The sequence below is a fragment of the Cricetulus griseus genome (genome assembly GCF_003668045.3).
Source record: "Cricetulus griseus strain 17A/GY chromosome 1 unlocalized genomic scaffold, alternate assembly CriGri-PICRH-1.0 chr1_1, whole genome shotgun sequence".
In the NCBI taxonomy this organism is placed as follows: Eukaryota; Metazoa; Chordata; class Mammalia; order Rodentia; family Cricetidae; genus Cricetulus; species Cricetulus griseus.
Genome location: NW_023276807.1, coordinates 139618720 through 139635246, shown reverse-complemented (window position 1 = coordinate 139635246; position 16527 = coordinate 139618720). Strand labels below are relative to the sequence as shown.

Here is a 16527-nt window from a genome sequence, read left to right as displayed (position 1 = left end):
CCAGCCTCTGACTCCATCCATGTGCCAGAGTGCTTGGCTTTAGATATCCTCTTCAAATGTAAGCGAAGAAATGCTAATCACAATGATTGTCCAATTGAATTCAGGATTGTGCTCACATTTCTCAGGCCTTTTGATCCCATAGGGAGATCAGCACCCTTTCTTCTGTAATTTTTCAGGTCTAGTCAATACTCTACAATTGATTGGTTGTCTCTTGGAATTAATTTGTAGTTCCCGAACTGTTCCACATGTATCTGTCATAATAAACTTTAAAAAAAGGCTTTAAAATTTGGAGACAATCTCATTCATGTGGTGATGTTTTTTGAGGATGTTATTTGGTGTTATTTTATTGTTAATAAATAGCAATGGTGCTGTATTAATGACACAAGAGAATATCCTCTATAGTTTCTCCTTTAGGAGCTCCTGACTTTAAAATAAACCCCAAGTACATTAGCACAAATGAGATTTTACTGCGTGTGTTTTTCTGGTCATTTGATGAAGGCAGAGAAAGGTGTCATTTGGGATATATATATATATATATATATATATATATATATATATATATCCTTTGATTTCACCTTAAAGATCATATGGGGAGTTAGTGTTTTGGTCCCAGTCGAATAATGTCTTTGTGTGTATGAAAGATTTCAGGCTGTAAGGAAGAAGTTCGTGACCGAGTTAAAAGAGCTACGACAAAAGGAGCAGAGCCCGCATGTGGTTCAAAGCGTCATCAGCTTGATAATGGGGATGAAGTTTTTCCGAGTGAAGATGTACCCTGTGGAAGACTTCGAAGCATCATTTCAGTTCATGCAGGTGACCGTCATCCTCGGGTTTGGCAGCTACAGTTCGCCCAACACTGGCTGTTCTTGTTCCTTTTAATGCCATTGTTACTGATTTTTTTTTTCCTCTTTAATTCCATGGGAGATAATTATCCCTGGTGTGGAGTGACTCTGTTTTAACTTCAGGCTGTCTCGTCCTTAGCTTTGCGATAAAGTAAGCAAATGTTCATGAAAATGTGATATTATGGATTCTTGCCAATCTAAACATCCTTTTTTTTTTCTTCTTCCCTTCAAGGAATGCGCTCAGTATTTCTTAGAAGTAAAAGATAAGGATATAAAACATGCACTCGCTGGTCTGTTTGTGGAGATTCTTATCCCTGTAGCTGCTGTAAGTATATACACATCTTCATACCATCCGTCATATAAAAAACATACTTCCCTGTAAATAAGAGTTCTTTATTGGTCTAAATAATAAAAACCCAGAGTCAGATATTGAGGAAAATGCTGAGAGATCAGAGAGGAGGAGGAGCAAGCCACAGCCACACCTTACCTCCTTAGCTTCTCAGCCAACAAGAGAGCAAGTTCCTGTTTCTTCCCACTCTTGTCTCTACCCAGCCATCTCACTTCCTGTCTGTACAGACCTTCAGACCTCTATGATTAGCTTGTGGCAAGCTCCATTGTCTGATCTTTGGACAGGCTTTCTCTGTACAATCAAGATATCACCACACTTCCCTCTCTTCCCTAAAAACTCTTGCAAGGCCATGAGCCCAGGCCAGCCTTGTCTGTCCCTTGTGCTCTCTGTCTTTATTCCTTCATTATTTACTGTTTTCTATGTATCAGGGACTCTACTGTGCATTAGAAAATTGAGACCCCAGCAAGCTAGGAAAGATTCTGTATGATTCTCGGCTTATTTCTGGCATGCAAACAGAGGATAAACTTGGATGTAGCATATGTAGGATGTCATGTATGGCAGGCACTGTGAAGAACTTGCGTGGGTGCACAGAAGGGAAGATTGGCTCGGGATAGGGGAGTTGAACTCTTAAATAGAGTATGATTATGTAAGTACCATCTTGAGAGTGTTGGTGACAACTGAGCAAACACTAAAGGCATAAGGAAGAACGAAGCATCTCAGATACCCCTTATGGGTGTCCTGAGATTGTTTAGGAACAGCTGGGAGGATACTGTGGCTTGTCCCGTCTCCCAGGGCAAAGCTGTAGGAGCCAAAGCTGGAAGGGTTAAGTAGGAGGTTTGTTCAGTTAATGAGTTGGGTTCAGCTTAGAGCTCATTCCCTGATAGAGTTCATCCAAAAGGTCCCTCTGAGTCCTCCTGGGAACACAGATGGCTTGTCATCCCAACACCTGCTGTGTTCTCACCTCCTGCCTGCTTTCTTTTATTCTCCACTTGTTCTGAAGGCCGGTTACCAGGTTTACTTTATTAGCATGACATTTGGTGTATAAGACTTCTATGTAAATCTCAATGAATCATTAACTCAGGTCAGACAATACAGAAAGTTCTCACGATGCTGCAGTTGCACTTTACTGGTAGTAACCGCCTCTCTCTGCTTGTCTTAACCCTCTCCCTAGGCTGTTAAAAATGAAGTCAATGTCCCCTGTTTGAAAAATTTTGTGGAGATGCTGTATCAGACTACGTTCGAACTGAGTTCCAGGAAGAAGCATTCGCTGGTACCCAGAAGTGTTTCAAATCTGCGCGTGCTTCGTAGTAATTGATTTATGGTTCCTGTAGAAATTGAAGTGTAAAATGTGAAATTGTAAAATACTGAGAGTGTAGTACAGGACAGACTTTGCACGTGATTTTTCTCCTGTTCCATTTTATATTTTCTGCTTTTTATTATTAAAGGGGGGGGAATGTTGCCAGGCATATAGCAGCGCACGCCTTTAATCCCAGCACTTGAGAGGCCGAGGCAGGAGTATCTCTGTGAGTTTGAGATCAACCTGGTCTAAATTGCAAGTTCTAGTTCAGCCAGGGATACAGAGAGAAACCCTGTGAGAAAGAAGGGAGGGGAAGAAAGTGAGAGTTTATTGAGCAACACTACAAGATGCCTGCAGGCCGAGCTCTACCTGGAGTGCTGCCTACCAGATGGCCTGCTCTTGTTTTACTGCCTCTGTGTTTAATGGGTTCTTCAGACTTCCTGCTCAGTGTTTACCTGTCTTAACAGGTGTTTTTAATTTTATGTCAGGGTATATGTTGAATATGGTTTTATATTAAACCATAAATTTTTTTTATGCCATAAACTTGTACTCGAAGGCATCATGTTCTAAGAACCATTCCTGTGTAATCTCATCACTTCCGGTCAGAAGCTGATGACATTTTCCTCAGGAAACCTAGCCACTTCACGTTTACTCTTCTGCAGTTAGGGAAAGGTGTGAAGAATTGGTCAAATATTGACCGGCCACGCTAGAGAAGAAATAATCGTGACCCTTACTTGTGACAGACATGGCCCTAAATGCCTTGCATTCTTTGGCATAGTTTAAGCCTCCTGTCACAGTAGGACATTGGTGATTATCGCCTCTCATTTTACAAGTTTGGAAAATAAGCCATGTGCTGTAGTCATGTGCTCGGCCAGAGTCACCTGAAACTCAAATGCCAGTTTGTCCCTTGGTCTGTTCAGAGCACAGTAGTGGGGAAGAGATGGGACAGTCGGGGAGAAGGAAATACTTGTCCTAACTTGGGAGACTCATGGAATGGGACATTTCTCATTCCCTGTCTGTCTATGAAATGATGTCACGTATTGAAAACAGGGACGCTGCATAAAAGGCCTTTAATTTTTCTCTTTGAGAGCATAAATGAAGCCATCATTCATGAGTCCCGCAGCTTCCTATGAAGATGTTAATTCTCTTTTCCCTGTCTCTCACAGGCTTTGTACCCACTAATTACCTGTCTTCTGTGTGTCAGTCAGAAACAATTTTTTTTAAATAACTGGCATATTTTCCTACAAAACTGTTTGTCACATTTAAAGGTAAGACACTGTTGCACCTCTGCCCTGTGGACACTGCCTGTGCCGTGTTCAGCTCTGTGTATCCACTGAACAGTAAATAGCAATACCTCCATCATGCTTGGTTTTGCATTTGAATAATATATTTGTGATGATCTTTTGTGGACTGTACTTCTGTAGGTAATCATGTAGAGAAATTAATAAATCCTTTGCTTGATTCATTTGTATTAATGCAGAATTGTGTATTTTCAAGGATCATCACATCATCTTAGATGTAGTGATATTTACTTACAGATATAATTATCAAGACTTATGAATGGACCATCACTTAATCTCATAAAAACCTCCACGTACTATTTTGTCTTTTGTTTTAAGAAAGTTCAGTAATGTTGGCTCAAACCTGAGTAACATGCAGAAGCTTTGATAGTAAACTCACTGAAAGCCACCCAACAGTAAGTGTGCGCAGACAGATCCGAACACAGGGATGAGATCTATTCCCAGTCTGTAAGCTCCTGAAACTGTTGCAACTTGAATGAAGGGGTACTTGTTACTAACACTGCCTGGCACATCCACGCTGACTCGCTCTTAGTGTCGGCAACACAGCTGTGAGAGTCTGTAGAGAGACTCTCTTCCTCCTAGGACGCCCTGCTACCCTGATCCTCATTTCCTCTTCGGCTAGGAACACAATTAATATCTAACACTGAAGGGGCGACTGTGCTTCATCTGCATGTCACATGCATTCAGGGTTAGACGAGGCTGTTCTCATAGTTGCGTGCACGTCAGACACATGTAATATGACGTGATATGCCCCTTCCTGCTCTTGGTCTAAGTTACCTTGGATCCTGAAAGCCCAATATTTTGACAACAGTAAAACCAAGACACAGATAGGTTAAATGAGGGTCACAGGCCTGGTGAACAACAGGACTCCTTCAACCTTCAAGAACAATGCCCTGGAGAAATCTTCAGTTATCTTTTTCATGATTTTATATATTATCTTCAAAACTGTTTTGACTTCATCGTAAGATATACGGAAGATGTAAGTCTTCAAAAACGTGTGACTTTTCTTCCTTTTACACATACATTCGTTTATATTCTTAGACAAGAATTGAGATACACTCTTTGGTCATGAAACTCTCCAAGACTAGATCAAGTTTATCAAAGCCTTATGTCTCACAGCCAGGAAAGAAACACTGTCAGTTATTTACACAGTAATTGTTCCTGTCCTTTTGTGATCATTCACACAGATATAGGCACTAAAGGGGAATGTGCCCTTTTCTGAGTGGGTTTTATTTCTTCTGAAAAGTTTTTAAGATGTGCATTTAATGTTTCCGGGAGAACGCTCTGTTCCATGACAGTTCATACCTTCCTGTTGCTTTGTTGAAGTTTCCTTATATCTTCGTTTCCACCTAACATACTTACAATACTTTCCACAGCACCTTAACCCCGCCCCCATTTTATTTATTTTTGTCTTGAGGCTTCCATTTAAAATGCTGGTTTCTTTCTTTCTTTCTTTCTTTCTTTTTTTTTTTTTTGAACCCTTACCTCCTGTTTAATAGTTCTGGCATATATATTGTCCATTTACATGAATGGCTATATCAATCTGCCAGGCTTAAAGGAGATAAGAGCCACTTAGCATAGCATGAATATTTGGATTACAGTTGTCTTGGCCATTAACCCTTAACTTACATTAAGGCTCTATTCAGCAGAAATTGTGTGACTTGACTCCAGCTCATTAAGCTTCTGATAATGTGGCTTCTATGCTTAGATGTGCAAGGAGTTTTAAACATTCTAAGAAATGTTACGCTATTGTATGCTATAATAAGTTACAGTCATTTCTCCTATTTATTGGAAAATTAAATCAAAGGCCTTTTCTAATCAATTACCTGATTCAAGTAATCTCTTGATTTTAAAAAGAAAATCCACCTGCAATTTCTTCATTTAATTGCCATCACTCCTTAGGATTCATTTTTCTAGTATTTACTGAATGCTAGGTGGGTTGTATCTTGTCATTTCCACTGTAGCAAAGGCAGAAAGAGGATAAATGGCCTGGGTATGAGTAGCCAGTAGTGATAGAGACGACTTTGCCCCTGTAGTCATCCAGTTTTATAATGCCCAATCCTTCCAGTCTGACATACTCACTGTCTTGGAATGTGCTGAGAGGAGTGCTGAGTGTTTTAAGGAAGCATTTTTACTGTAGTTCTGAGATATTAAGAGACATCCTGATCCAGGGTCATAAGTAGAGTGAATTTACAGGCACTTAGAGTTATTATACAGCTCTTTGTTTTTTTGAGACAGGGTTTCTCTGTGAAACAGCTCTGGCTGTCCTGGGACTTACTCTGTAGACCAGACTGGCCTTGAACTCACTGAGATCCACCTGCCTCTGCCTCCAGAGTGCGGGATTAAAGGCATGCACCACCACCACCTGGCTTAATATACAGTTTTAAGAACAAGAAATCACCACACAAGCCTGAGAAGATGGCTTGGGCTAAAGTGTTGCAGTGTGAGGACTCGAATTAGGATTCTCAGAACCCATGTAGATATTGAGTGGGCAATGCAGCTTCCCTATAATCTAACATTTAATCCCCAGGACAAACTGGCCACCTAGACTAGACCAAAACAGCAGCTTCAGTTCAGCCGAGAGACCCTGCCTGTTGGTTGGCTAATGTGGAAAATGATGGAGGAAGACTCCAGAAGTTGGCCTCAAACCTCATACACACACACACACACACACACACACACACACACACACACACACACACACACACACACACACACACACACACACACACCCCACAGGCAAACAGTCATCCTGCAGAGAGGCAGCACACGCAATGAGCCTTTTTAAAAAGTTAGCATGTGGCAGGTGGTTGGTGCCACACGCCTTTAATCCCAGCACTCAGGAGGCAGAAGCAAGTGGATCTCTGTGAGTTGGAGACCAGCCTGTCTACAGAGTGAGTTCTAGGACAGGCTCCAAAGCAATACAGAGAAACCCTGTCTCAAAAAACCAAAAGATAAAAAAGTTAGCATGCCAAGTTTTTAATTTGGTGGTCACAATAAATAGACTCCATTGCTGTGTGCTCATCATGTGTGAAAGATGGCACTTCATTTTCACTGAACAGTTAATTTTTAGATTTTTCTCTCTTAACAAGAATGTGGTACATTTCCATTCCTTTATGTTTAATCAGTTTAGGTTCAATTGGAATATAAATACCAATTTTAAAGTTTCTGAAGAATTACTAAGAGACAGAGGAATAGAGTAGGGACCAAATAAAAATAGCAGTGATTTGCCCCCAATAATTTATATGTAGTTTCTTTCATTTGAACTTAACCTGTAGGCCTCTGGGAGAAAAATTGGGTAATGAGACATTTTCGTTTTCTCCTAGCTTGAGTGTCCTAGGCACGCTCCAAGAATACCCAGACTTTGGATTTTTTTTTTTTTTTTTAACTTCTTAGCATTCTAGCCACTGCCTTGGAAATGTCATATTTCTTCTAAATAGAGACCTTGGTGAGGAGCTGTCGTTGTTTTGTGCTTGTTTTCATCTAACATGCATGTGCTGCATCTCATGTTTATGTTTGCTGTCTCACGTTGCTTTATTTAGATGCCATCTAACAACAGTATCAGAAAACAAATAGAAACACTGCAGGTGAGTTGTGTTGACGTCACCAAGTAAAGTATCGCTTTATTTCCTTTAAGAGCGGCATTTATTCTTTTCCTTTGCCCATTGTTGCATTGCATGTCTCAAGTATTTACCCTTACCTTACCTGCTTTTACTGTGTGGAAGCAAAGCTCACAGAGGGCGCCCGCTTCAGAAGGTCTGCTGTTATTGCAGCCCCACAGAGATGGTTGTAGCGATGGGGGTGATGGTGGAGACTGACAGATTATGGGAGTTCCCAGGTGTTACTGCAGTGTTTAGTTTACATTATCCAGCTGTGCTAAATGAAGATGTTAAAAGATGCATTCCAATAAAATTAAGGAGATAACAGCTTTGGTTTTCCATATGGTTTGGGTGAATGGGTTTTTAAACGGTTATGCGCTTGGTTTAGGTTTTCTAACAAAGCCATTTTTTAAGTGCACATTAGAAAAGAAGGAATACACATGTTAAAGTGGTTGCTGTAGAGATCATAGTTGAATGATTTGCCAAACTTTGTAGAATATTAAAGTCCTTAGACTTTTATGTAACAATGTGATTGATCTGATTAGTAAAAATTTTATCTAAAGAATTAACAGGCCTGGATCAGTTTAGTAGGTTTTTAATATTCCAGCACAATGCAGCAAAAGTAATGAGTTAATTCCTTCCTATTGTCCTCTCTCCTCCTTTCTTTTCTCTCCTCCCACCATCAGGATTTGCTATTGCGATTTATATCGTGCTCTGCTTTCTGTAGATTTCCACAAACGTGTGGTCTTATGTAGCCATCATCGTAGAGTCCTTCAGAAGGTTTTTAGGGCCACTTGTCCTCCATGCTGTCTGTCTTCCCCTGTCTTCTTCATTTCTTGCTGGCACCATGTTGTAATATCTGATATATCAGATTTAAAGGGTAAAAAGGAAAGTTGTCCTTTATTGAAGACATTACAAAAATTTGTTCATTGGGTTAGTAATAGTCATGAATTACTTGTAGCTTTGATTACTTTAGTAGCAAACAGAAAGCTACCTAGGAGGAGCATCTGAAGTTTGGGATTGTTGCGGTTCCTGCCGTGGAGCAATGGTTTGGTATTGAGAGTATTTGGATTTTCCAGTCTTAATTCTATCATTTTTATGTAGACATATGCAAAACCTCTTTTGGTCTCTAGTGGATAAGTCTATTATAAAACATCCTCCATCTCTTTTGTATTGCTTTTAATCATTTGTAGTAGATGTCTGTTATTCTAAACCTTAAAACAATAGAGCTGCCAAAGTAAGGGAAGTAGCTTTAAGAATTCTTGCTGGACATGGTATCACATACCTTTAATCCTGGTGCTTGGGAGGTAGAGGCAAATAGATCTCTGGGAGTTTGAGGCCCGCCAGGTCTACATTGCTAGTTCGAGGCCAACCAGGCAGGGCTATGTAGTGAGACTGTCTTAAAAAATCCTTTGTTAGTTACTATATATAATTGCTTAACAATATAGAAATCTTCTAGGATAAATATTTAAAAATACAGATTTTTAGTTTCAATCTGCAGATATATAAAAGTGTTTCTTGCTACATTTTCAAGATTCATACTATCTCATTGTATGACTGTGATCATTGCAATAGCTAAAGTGAAGAGGAAATTCACTGATAAAATAAGAGAGTTTTCTCATTGTAAATCATAAGGTACTTTAAATAATGTTCTGATTCTACATAGAAATTAGGAATAGTTCACCCTAATGCTGAGTGAACACTCTGCGTGTGGCAGGCACTGTTCCCAGCACTTTGTAGACTGTGATCTTCTTGACCTGTGAGGTAAACACTGTCCTCCCTCCAGTTAAAGATGAGGACATCACAGCACAGACAAAGTGACAAAAGGACATCAGGCTCTCAGAACTCTAGTCTAATGTCTCTCACAAAAATGTGCTCATTAATATTTACTATTATTTCACAAATGCAAGCGATCAATACTATTTGGTATTTCCAACTTGATCTGCCTATGGGCTGCAAATGAATTAAAGACGAGTGGTTCCTTCCTTGGTTGTCTCAGTATTGTGGTATGGACCAGTTGTCAAGTAGTTTGATGATATGTGTATCATTTTGAAATTTTCAGAAATGTTGATAGGATTCTAACATTGTATCTTATTTTAGAGCACAAAGAAGAATTTGGGTGCTTTACTAATGATTACTTTTGAGCCATCTATGCTTGGCACAACTAAATCCAGACTGACATATTTAAACTTCTTAGACTGGAAGAGCAGGGAGGGCTGGGACTTTCAGTTGATGTCAGAGAATGTGTTTGATCTTAAGTGTTTGCCAGGATTCTTAATAAAGCTTATTCTTGTTTTGTTTTTAAACAGAATAAAGACCCTAAAATGTCTCGAGTTGCCCTGGAGTCTTTGTATAGACTGTTGTGGGTTTATGTAATTAGAATAAAGTGTGAGAGCAATACTGTTACTCAAAGGTGAGTGCCCTGTCTTAAAGTGAATTTAAAATAAAGCCTTGGCAGATAGGGTATTGTAAGATGTAAACATGCACTTAGCATATGCAGGGCTCCAAGCGCTGTCCTCTGTTCTCAGAGAAATAAGTAAGAGCTTGTTACCATCATCCCAGTGGAATTTTACCTAAGCATTGTGGAGAGGAATCTGAATTCCTTTGGCATAAGGAGCAGGAGGAATTCTTCACGAGCGTGGCTGTGTTATTACGATCTTGTGGTCATCAAGTCGTCTTTTCTGCCCACAGTCGTCTGATGAGCATAGTGTCAGCCCTTTTCCCAAAAGGCTCTCGAAGTGTGGTCCCCCGTGACACCCCTCTCAACATATTTGTGAAGATCATCCAATTCATTGCTCAGGTGGGTGGTTCCCCCCTTTCCCCCTTGTACAGGCTGGTAGGGACAAGCATTTTAATAGTTCTAATAACCGTGACCCAGTAATCTTTGTTTGTATGTGTGTTATATGTACTTGCATATGCTCTCATGTGCATATGAAAACCAGTGATCCATGACCGGTGTCCTATATTGCTCTCCACTTTTATTTTTGAAACTTTAGGGGTGTGTGTGTGTGTGTGTGTGTGTGTGTGTGTGTGTGTGATGACACTGTCATAGGAACAAGCACGTCTTAGTTAGGGTTTCTATTGCTGTGATAAAAACAACACTGATCAAAATCAGCATGGAGAAGAAAGGATTTGTTTCAACTTAGAATTCTCAGGCTCTAGTCCATTATCAAGGGAAGTCAGGGCAGGAATTCAAGGTAGCAACCTGGAGACAGTAACTGATGCAGAAGACAAGGATTGCTTGCAGGTTGTTCAGCTACCTTTCTTAGAGCATCCCAGGGATACCTGTCCAGAGGTGGTACCACCCACAGAGAGTTGTATGCTCCCACATCAGTCATCAATCAAGAAAATGCACCACAGCAGGCTTGCCCACAGACTAATACAATGGGGACATTTTCTCAATCAAGGTTTCCTCTTCTAAACTGATGCCATCATGTGTCAAGTTGACATAAAATTGGCTGTTACAGCACATTAATTTACTAAGCCATCTTATTGGCTTGTACCACTTATTTTATGAGGCAGAGTGTCTCAATGAATCTGAAACTGATTGGCTAAGCTGGCTGGCCAGTGAGCCCATGAGGCCTTCCTGTGTATCTTACAGGGCTAAGATTGTCGGAGTATGCAAACTGCACAGCAGTTTTTTATGTGGGTGCTGAGGACTTGAATTCCGGTCTTCATGCTTGTGTCGTAAGCCCACCGTACCATCTCCACAGCTCACAGTGTAGAATCACGAGCAGACATGCTAGAACCTACTGTAGCTCAATCAGAGGGATTTTTTAAGGACCAAAGAGAGCTCACCAAATAGGTCAGAAGAAATCAGTTCTCATCTGAGCAAGGGAGAGTACCAGGCTGTCAGGGAGTTGCTGCTTTGATCAGAATTGAAGAGCTATGAGGTAGGAGCCCTCCTCTGTGAGGATGCTTGAGGACCACACTGTTTCTGCTGTGATGAAGGCCTTTCTCCCTTGTATCAGCAGAGGCAACCTCCTTCTTTCTTCCTCCTCCCCACCCCCTTTCTCCTGTGTCTACTACTTCATAAGTCCCTTGAAGAGTTCCTGGGAAGTGTAACTTTAGCTTCCTAGCCTCTGTAGAATAGAAAGTTTATTAGAAGGGTATTAAATGGATTTTGTATGAGCCAGGCCAAGTTCTCAGTCATGTCTCCATTTGGAACAGTCCTGTGAAATGAGTTGGAGTTCCCTCACAACTCGGACATGCTGGATCCAGGAGATTTCATTGTATTTCTTGTGAATGAAGCTAGACAGTTTAGTTGATCCTTCATCAAATATTTTTTTAAGGTTTGTTTGTGGATATGAGTGCTCTATTTACATGTATGCCTGCATGACAGAAGAGGGCATCAGACAGAAAGAGAGCCATGGATCCCATGGTTGTGAGCCATGGATCCCATGGGAATTGAACTCAGGACCTCTGGAAGAACAGTCAGTGCTCTTAATTACTGAGCCGTCTATCTCTCCAGCCCCATCAAATTATTTTATTACAATGAGAAAAGAAAAAAGAGGAAGATTTAACTAAAGTGAATGCATGTCTATGTTTGGAGCCTCAAATGATAATTTACCGAGAATAACAAGGAAAAAGATTAACGAAGCAAGTTTCAGTTTTGGTCTTGTGTTCAGAAAGCAATGCTGTTAAGTTGCACTGCTCACCATTTCTTATTTCTAGAATTGTACCTGTGCCCTCATGTGAGTCACCTTCCTGCAGTAGTAGGCTAGCCCTGTACTGTGGGTGCTGATGCATCTTTGCTAACTTCTTTTTCCATTGAGTTACTTTCTGGGGTCCTGTTCTTCCTGCCCTCACAGCTGTCTAGACACTTCTGTTTTTATTAATTCATATATACTTGTCTTATGTTCACTTGGATTTTTAGACTATCTGAGGGCAAAAATCTATATTGTCTCCTGTATACATATGATATATATGGTTTCATATATATATAATATATTCATGTGTTCATTTGGATTTATAGAGTTCCTAATGGCAAAATCTATATTGCTTCCAATATATAATATATATTGTTTCCAATATATTGCTTCCATATATTTAACATATTGTTTCCAATATCTATAATATATATTTCCAATATCTATAATGTGTATTGTTTCATATATATATAATTCATATATACTTGTTTTGTGTTCATTTGGATTTATAGACTTTCTAAGGGCAAAAATCTATGTTGTGTCATATATATATATATGTGTGTGTGTGTGTGTGTGTGTCATAAATTTCTGAGATAACTTCCATTACATTCTAGCAAGATATAATGATTTATTAATTACTTTATTTCTTTCCATAGGAACGTTTGGATTTTGCAATGAAAGAAATAATATTTGATCTTCTCAGTGTTGGCAAATCTACTAAAACTTTCACCATTAATCCAGAGGTAAAAATAAGAAATCACACTGCAGCAACTATGAGGTTTTCACACTGGGAATAGAAGTGTTTGTCCTTCTGGCTTTATGTGATCCTTAACAGTCATCAGTCTGTTTTGGGGGCAGCAATGGAGTCTTTTCAATCTTTGAAAACCATTTAAATGAAAACTAGAGAAAAGAATCCATTGATCCACATGCTCAAATGCTTTTGATCATTGATGCACTGAGTACATTCTTGGGGTAACTCCACCACATGATGGAACGTTCTGCTTCCTTCTGGGTTTCTGTGAGTCTGTCACTTTGGCTCCGACCCTCTGATGTGTGAATCAGTGGACTACATCAGCACTTTGTCATACCTAAAAATGAGCAGCACTTTAAAGCTTTATCTTATCTACGTAGTAAACATGAATGAACATTTTTCTTGTGTCTGGCATACTGCACTGCCACCCACTGGCATCCCTGTCTCTGCCTTATTAATCCCTGGTGCAGGTCACAGAGAGTGACTGGGCTGAGGCAGTAGGATGCAGATGAAGAAAGGCAGAATACTTACTGAACAAAGAAGCATAGAGAAGCATTCAGGTCTTGGAAAAAGATCAGGCATGTCTAACTTGGCATTTGGGGACATCTGAGATGTCAGGCAGATCCTAAGGAATGCATTCAGAGGGCTTGGCTAGGTACAAGTTTTTGGCAGTCTAGAATGGGTGGTCATCAACACCATGTAAATCTGTGTACTTTCTATGGGAGAGAGTGCAGATGATGACAAGAGGCAGCTTAAGGAGGAGCCTAGAGCACAGGTGGAAGTGACCCAGCCAGGAGGAACACAGAAGTGGCAAGAGGAGGCAGTATTTGGGAAAAGAGGGCACTTGATGCTACCTGTGCTATGGGAAGCAAAAGAAGATGCAGTATGGCCCCGGATGAGGGGGAAATGCTTCAGAGAAATGTGAGGGATGTGTGTTCTATTAAGATCCCTGAGACACATGCTCTACTGCAGGGTTAAGGGATATGGCTATATCTTCAATTGGAAGAGAAATACTGAGAATAGAAGTAAGAGAAGGGCTCAATGCTCTAATGTTCTAGGAAGCACAAGAGCCCATTGTCTTATTCACTGTTTAATTTCGTGAAGAGACACCCTGAGCAAGACAACTGTTATAAGGAAAGTATTTAACTGGGGGCTTGCTTGCCATTTCAGAGGTTTAATCTGTTATCTTCATGGCAGGAAACATGGAGCAGTAACTGAGAGCTATATCCTGATTCCTAGGCAGAGTGAAAGATTCCAGGGGCAGCATGGGCTTTTGAAACCTCAAAGCCCACCCCTACTGACATACTTCCTCCAACAAGGCCACACCTCCTAATCCTTCTAATCCTTTCAAATAGTGTCATTCCCTAGTGACTAGGCATTCAAATATACAACCCTAAATGGGGGCCATTTTCATTCAAATCTTTACATTCATTGAAATTCCACCAAGTCCATCAACCCCTGCACTGGGAGAAGACCAAGGGGACAAAGAACTTGTGTGTCTGTCAGTAGATTGGTGTGATTTTTGGAAAGAGGTTGTTGATGTGATTTCTTCCTGTGAAGAAGAAAAGTGGTCTTAGAGAGAGGGGATGGTGCTGGGCATTAGTGGCGTATGACCTTAAATCCCAGCACTCGGGAGGCAGAGGCTGGCATATCTCTGTGAGTTCTGTGAGGCCAGCCTGGTCTCCAGAGCAAGTGCCAGGATAGGCTCCAAAGCTACACAGAGAAACCCTGTCTCAAAAAACCAAAAAAAGAAAAAAAGAAAAGAAAAAAAAAAGGGGGGGGGGAGACTAAAAGAGTCATGAAAGTTGAGAAAGCACAGAGAGATTTCAAAGGAGATTTAGAGACAAGGAGAGTTGACCCCAGAAGGCTATGGGTCCTGGATGGGAATTTGAAGCCATGGCAGACTCTGCTGCCTGGGCTGGTTCACAGTGTTGGGCAGAAAGATTAGATTCCCTCTGTCCTTCTTTCTCCCAGCCCCCTTGGCATATAAAGTGCATGGCCCTGATTTCTTCCTCTTGGGTCTGTTTTCTCTGAAGAGGATGAATATTGGCCTCAGAGTCTTCCTTGTCATCGCGGACAGCCTGCAGCAGAAAGATGGTGACCCCCCCATGCCTACAACAGGAGTCATTCTTCCCTCAGGAAACACACTTCGAGTAAAGAAGATTTTTCTCAATAAAACCTTGACAGATGAAGAGGCAAAAGTCATAGGTTAGTGTTAAGTGGAATGAATACATTGCTTTCGTAATATTCTTTTGTGCATGTCCATAGTCAAATCTAAAGTGCATCTGTTTGCCAAGTGTGGATACCCCAGTTGTACAGTGATCTATAGATTACATTTTGATAATGTTTTTCCTATTCCTATCAAGGGTCTTCTTGTTAAACATGTTTTCCCATGGGATGCTGTTGAGTATGTGCCGTCCTTCAAATCTGAGTTTGAGTTCTTTTCGTAATTTGTATGCAGTATCCTGAAGAACATGTCACAGTTGGGACATCTAATGTGATAGCAGCAAGCTTTCTTCATTGAGAGATTGATAGGTTGTTATTACAGAAAGCACTCTTGTATGCAGTTTATGGCATGATTGTGACTGTGTGCTTTCCCTCTTAGGAATGTCAGTTTACTATCCTCAAGTAAGAAAAGCATTAGATAGCATTCTCCGACATTTGGACAAAGAGGTTGGGAGACCAATGTGTATGACCAGTGTGCAGATGTCCAATAAGGAGCCTGAAGACATGATTACGTATGTAGTAAATATATACTCTATTGCTATTTCACTTTTCCCAGAAGAGTACATATCGGTGGCTGGTCCTTGCTTACCTGTTTTTGTACATTTTCTCCTGGACTTCCCATAAATGCTGTAGTTTTTCATACAGAGATTCCTTCCACAAGCTCCATTTTGTTATTTTATGTGATGCTGAACTAGTGGAGATAATGAGAGTCCAATAATGAACCCCACTTTGATTTATTACATGAATAATTCCCACTTACCACAGACATGTATAGCACAACTGACCGAAGTCTAACAAATGGTCCTACATACATATTCCTGCTTTAAACAAAGAAAGAAAAGAAAGGGCCAGGAGTCCTGCAAATCTGGGCTCTTTATTTCTGTTCTAGGAACCAGAGGACACAAAGGGAGTGATGTGTGGGCAGCTCTTTAGAAACAGCCCCATTTCACACCCTAGCCCCATGTTTGTTATTTTTCATTCATCATATTTTCTCTTGATTATTAGAAACTGCCTTTCCATGGGCTGGGGTGTTTTATGATAGCCAATGCCTCTTGTTTGTTGGCAAGCGTCAATATTATCTTTAAGGTGGATTTTAGATGTAGATTTAGATATCTGCACTGTAGGTCTTGGAATATCCCATTGGATAGTTTTCTCTCTGGGCTTATTTAACATATGGCTATTGTATACTGCTGTAATGTAGTGTCCTGAGAGTTTTCAAATGAGAAGGTTTTGTGTGCTTGACTTCCTCTGAGATGCCTTCCTCCTCTTCACCGCAACCACTCCTGCATCAACAAGTTTACATCTAGTTCCTCAGACTGTCTTGTGAGAACCTCAAGTAACTGTAATGTCTGTCCTCTGGTCATCTTGCTCTCCTGTGACTCCTTTTACATTTCAGTTTGGGTTTCCCTTCCCATGGACTTTCACTGTACTCTAACAGTAGACTTCAAATGATGAAGAGAGACACCAGATGGAAACAATTTATTATATAGAGGTCTCAGAGACTACACAGAACTCC

At 40.5% G+C, this 16527-nt stretch overlaps 1 protein-coding gene across 12 annotated transcripts in view; it reads left to right on the top strand.

Moving 5' to 3' along the window:
- Positions 1-16527, top strand: part of Fryl (FRY like transcription coactivator) — a 229268-nt gene that overhangs the window by 132627 nt on the left and 80114 nt on the right. For 9 of the 12 annotated variants that reach the window (XM_035453361.1, XM_035453359.1, XM_035453360.1 and 6 more), the window contains 10 exons: positions 642-810; positions 1072-1164; positions 2360-2458; positions 3652-3753; positions 7329-7373; positions 9695-9798; positions 10077-10185; positions 12691-12777; positions 14822-14993; positions 15391-15523. In XM_035453361.1, the coding sequence (XP_035309252.1) occupies positions 642-810; positions 1072-1164; positions 2360-2458; positions 3652-3753; positions 7329-7373; positions 9695-9798; positions 10077-10185; positions 12691-12777; positions 14822-14993; positions 15391-15523 (1113 nt within the window). The remainder of the gene's footprint in view (positions 1-641; positions 811-1071; positions 1165-2359; positions 2459-3651; positions 3754-7328; positions 7374-9694; positions 9799-10076; positions 10186-12690; positions 12778-14821; positions 14994-15390; positions 15524-16527) is intronic. The other 3 variants (XM_035453368.1, XM_035453367.1, XM_035453366.1) reach the window with 1 other exon arrangement.